The sequence below is a fragment of the Aotus nancymaae genome, unplaced genomic scaffold (assembly GCF_030222135.1).
Source record: "Aotus nancymaae isolate 86718 unplaced genomic scaffold, 86718_ANA_hifiasm-v0.15.2.pri h1tg000007l, whole genome shotgun sequence".
Lineage (NCBI taxonomy): Eukaryota > Metazoa > Chordata > Mammalia > Primates > Aotidae > Aotus > Aotus nancymaae.
The window spans coordinates 31,654,653-31,659,596 of NW_026988418.1; the positions used below are offsets into that span (position 1 = coordinate 31,654,653).

Consider the following 4,944-nt stretch of genomic DNA (forward strand, 5'->3'; position numbering starts at 1 on the left):
TGGCTTCTCTTTTGCATATTAGAATTGCCAGCATTACTACTTGTACCTTGGGGACAACCGTAATTAAAATAAGGGTTACTTGAATCCAAGCTCTGCAATATCACAACAGTTGATGTGACAGCAAATATGGCTACCAAGAGACTAATGGGAGTGTAGAATACACAGTGTGGATGTGCTTTGAAAAAGGGATGATTCATGTCCTCATTGGGGCAAAATGGCATGGTGTGAGATTTCATCATGCTACTCAGAACCACACATATTTTAAAATTTGCATATTGTTTCTTCTGGAGTTTCTATTTAATATTTTAGATTTCAGTTGACCATGGGTAAGCAAAACCTTGCATAAGATGGATGACAATAATTTTTATAGCTCTATCTTCAAGTTCATTTGTTTTTATTTATTTTTTATTTATTTTTCCAAAAATATATTTATTTTTAAAAGCAAAAAATCAGATCAGTTTCATAGAATCAAAGTTTCCAGAGACAAACCAGTTTGGATTCCAGCTTAGAGTGCAAGTTAAGCATCAGTAATCTCATGCAGAAGCATTTATCTCTGACATTCTGCTTGACTGCAAGCACTCAATTCTCTAAATCTGGTTTGTACTTCTGCCATCATTTTATTCCATTCCATGGCTCTGGCATGCAAGATAATCCATCTCTAAAATTCAAGACTTCCAAATTGAGATGAACGATTATTGGGCTTGGGTTGGGGTTTATAACCAATCCGATCATTGATCATTTGTTCCCGGCTCTTGGGATCACTGCTGAGCCCAATGGCTCCTTCTCCATCACTGCCTCCTATGACTTCCTCATCTTCCTGCTATTTCTTACGGGTCTCCAGGTCCTTTCAAATGCTCTCAAACTCATCAATGTCATCAAGCTTTAGCTCTAGGCGTGTTGGTTTTCGTCTCAGCATACTGAAGTCAACACTAAGGGCCAAACCCAGTGAACTATTAGCAATTCACAGGATTATTCTCAGCGTTTAAACAGATCCTAAATGTGTCCATCATTCATTAAACAAATACTTCTTGTGCTCCAGCTACAAAGTTAAAAGGTACAGTCATAATCTCTTTTCAAGCCTGTTCAGCCCCTTCCCGGAACCTCCGCTCCCCCAACGAAACTACTGGTAAGCCAACTGGACTACACTTCCCAGACTACTTGGAGTCTCTCTCTCAGCAGAACCTCGTCTTGCGCGAGCTTTCTCAGAGGTTCTAGGAGGCATGTCCCTTAATACGATCACACCGCTTCCTACTACGACTTCCATCATCTTGTTTTTATTTTTTTTTCATCTCTATTCTGCTACTGAGCCCATCTGGTAAGTTTTTAAATTTGTTATTGTATCTTTTAGTCGAAAATATCCATCTAGTTCTTTTTTATGTTTTCTGTAATCATTCTTCCCTATCTGCAGAGGATTGGTTAAGATTCCCCTGTGGATACCAAAATCTGTGCATACTCAAGTTCCACAGTCGGCCCTGTGGGACCCTCAGATACCAAAAGGTGGTCTTTGTACACTCAGGTTTTACATTCCGGGAATATTGTATTTTCAATTCATGTTTGGTTGTGGATATGGAATCTGCCAATACAGAGGGCTGACTATATTTATTGAAAAATATCCACTATGTGGGCTCATGCAGTTCAATCTTGTGTTGTTCAAATGTCAACTGTATTTTATTTCAAACTTTCAAGATTTTGTATCTGCACTCTTTCCTGTACTTTCCTGTATCCTGGGGCTCCCCTTATTAGACTTCTTACTATATCTTTATTACTCCACTCTGCCACACACTTCTTGCGACTCTCTCCACATCTGGTACAAAGCAACAAGATAATAAAAGAGTATGTTAGTCCATGTTCTCACAGATATAAAGAACTGCCTGAGACCAGGTAATTTATAAAGAAAAGAGGTTAATTGACTTACAGTTCTGCATGGCTGGGGAGGCCTCAGGAAGCTTACAATCCTGGTAGAAAGGGAAGCAGGCATGTCTTATAGGGTAGCAGGTGAGGCGAGAGAGAAGATCAAGGAAGGAACTTCCAAACACATATAAAATCATCAGGTCTTGTGAGAACTCACTGTCATGAGAATAGCATGGAGGAAACCACCATCATAATCCAATCACCACCCTCCCTTGACCTATGAGGATTACAGGTCCCTTCCTAGACATGTGGGGATTACAATTCAATATGAGGTTTGGGTGGGGACACAGAGCCAAACCATATCAAAAAGGGTGGGGAAAAGTTAACCTTACTTCCTTTAATTACAGCTCCTGGAAATGAAGGTTCTCCTCCCTTAGGATTTTCAGCTCTTGTACTTCCCATTGCTTCCTCAGCCATGGTCTTTGAGCCACTATTGGATTGCTTGGGGGCAGGGACATGAGAGAGTGGAGAACAAGAAAGAAAAATGGAGTTCCTGCATTCTCCGAGTGTTGAGAGATTGCTTTTCCATTCCTTGAGCTTCTTAAGCCAGAACTGGAGGAATTCTCCTGGCACTTATCTGTTTACAATAAATTCTATTTCCAGATTTCCTGCCGAATTGAGTCCAAGCCAGGATATGCCAGAGTAAAATAATAATTAAAGCTCACTGTCCTTTCAGCAGTACTTTGATTTCTGCTTTTCTTCCCAGTCTCCTTGCCACTTACTCTTCAGAGTTCTCAAACAGCTTCTGCATGCATTCTGTTCAGATTTTATACCTGTATTAGGTACAATAGTGAAATACTAATAAATAGTTTCTTGATTATTGAGTGAGAGGTTATTATAACCTCTCAAATTAAGAATTTTTGAATGAAATTGTTTTGTGCAAATAATTTGTATGAGGCAAAATTTAATTTCTCTCTTGTGAAATTTCTTTTCTAGATATTAAACTACTTGTTCTTTTTTATGAAAGAAATAATCTTTGTTGTTTACTTCTCACAATATTTGCTGCAGGCTCAGTATGTAATTGATTTTTTAAAATATTTTTACATTTTTGTGCATTCTTATTTGTAGATCTTTGTGTTCTAATAACTCAAAATTTTAAAAAGGCTTCAGTGTTTCCACAGAAACAATCAAACTGTTAAATTATGTAATAAAACCAATCACTACAGTACAAAAATATCCTATCAATCAAATTGTTTCAACCATTTTAGTAGTGATTGTTCTTTAAAAAATTTAAATGTAATATATAACATTTTGCATGTTACTATACTTGTTTCCTTTTTCTTTAAAATTAATAGGTTCATTTTTGTAACTTATAAATAAATTTAAAAATAAAATTATTCACAATGAAATTCTTGAATAATCAGACACAAGGACTAAAAATTTTTCTTTATTCTTATATTAAGTGAAGTTATTTATAACTAAAAAACTACTATTCAAGATATATGTTAACTATTAAAAATAGAGAGGAAAAATAAAGTGTTCATATGTATCAAATAATGATCAAAACAGTAACTTATTTCTAGGTTGTCTTTTCATAACACATGGATATGGTATAATTACAAGCAATTGCAATGAGGTTATATTACAACTGGCATTTTAAAGCTCAGGAACTTTTAATGTAATTCTATCTTTACTGCACATTGGAGAATTCAGTCTTATTGGGTTTCAGTTATTAGAAGTAATTCTAAATATAGGAAATATGTTATCATGGACACTATAAAATGAACTTCTAGACTCTGAGAATCAGGTTTGGATAGAAATGGGTCTAGTATATTTGCCTTTCTTTGTTACCATAATGAAAATGTAATTATGTTGGATGCCTGCTTCCTAGAAGCCTAAGCTTCTAATAGGCATACATTTCCTAGGGACTGTAACGTCAATCCTCTTTAAGATTCTCTAGGGGTGCCTATCAAGAAATGACAAATTTCTTTAAAGAAATCTAGTTTAAAAACTAGATATTTTTGACTTTTTTGTAAGCCATCACTCCTATATAAGCATTCATTTCATTACTTCAGTAAATATTTGTTGCCTGCCTACTATGTTCTGGGAACTTTGCTAGATCTAGGTCTATATTAGTCAGCAAAATACAGTTTCACTCCAAGTTGCAGCCTAGCAGGAAATACAAGCCAATAAAATAATGTTTAATTGTTTCTCTGATAAGAGACGTATATGATTTGTGAAGCTATATAGGAGGGACATTTAACTCAAAGAAAGCCTAGGATAATACTCAACACCAAGTATGAATCAAGCAAGTGAAGAGGTGTTAGAAGAGCTTTTTGACTTGTGAGAAACTCTGTATAAAGTGCTCTCCTCAGACTTGTAGCCTGTAAATCGTGATGCTTTATTGTTCCACTTCAAGGTTATTTTGTCTTTTCTAAATAGTGAGTGCCCGGCAAAATTTACACTTTTCCTCTACATTAAATAATGCTGAGGTTCTAATTAATATACAATTTTGATCAGATACAAATGAGTAAAAACAGTGATAAATCATAAAGAAACATTAATGTTCTCATGCATCACTGTCAACTACTAATAAATAATTTTATATGTATATTGTCTCCTTGGCCAAGCATCCAAGCATATTACAATGTTTCTTGATGGCATCTGTTAGCGGCTTACCTTCACTGTTATCTTGTCTGACAGCAGATCTATTTATCTATTTGCTTGTCTTAACAGTTTTATTTCCAGGTTCCTTCCACATTTCTTATTCCTTGGGGATTATTCTACCCTTGTGAAATATAAATACCATTTTTGTTAGATTCATTACCCATTTTATCTTCATTTTTCTAGACAAATCACCATGGCTTTGAAGTGTAGAATATATTATTTAAATTCCTCTGCTAGCTTGCTCTCAGATAACTTTTGTTTGCTTTTCCACTTCTTGTCATTGGAAGTTGCATTTCTGAGTGTACTCCTTCAAGTTAATTTCTGAATATGCTTCTATAGCATAGTAAGAGAAAAACAATCTTGATTGGCTGGCCAATGGTAATGAATGGAGTGTAGACCAGCCTACAGAGTCCAAAGCCTTCAAGA

The 4,944-nt window shown here is 35.5% G+C and overlaps 1 protein-coding gene across 1 annotated transcript; it reads right to left on the minus strand.

Annotated features, from left to right (window-relative positions):
- Positions 1-497: 497 nt before the first annotated feature.
- LOC110567266 (anaphase-promoting complex subunit CDC26-like) lies at positions 498-1,258 on the minus strand. The gene is given in 1 exon segment (XM_064371470.1): positions 498-1,258. A coding segment is annotated over 1 exon segment (258 nt). The 5' UTR covers positions 917-1,258; the 3' UTR covers positions 498-658.
- Between the last annotated feature and the right edge of the window lie 3,686 nt (positions 1,259-4,944).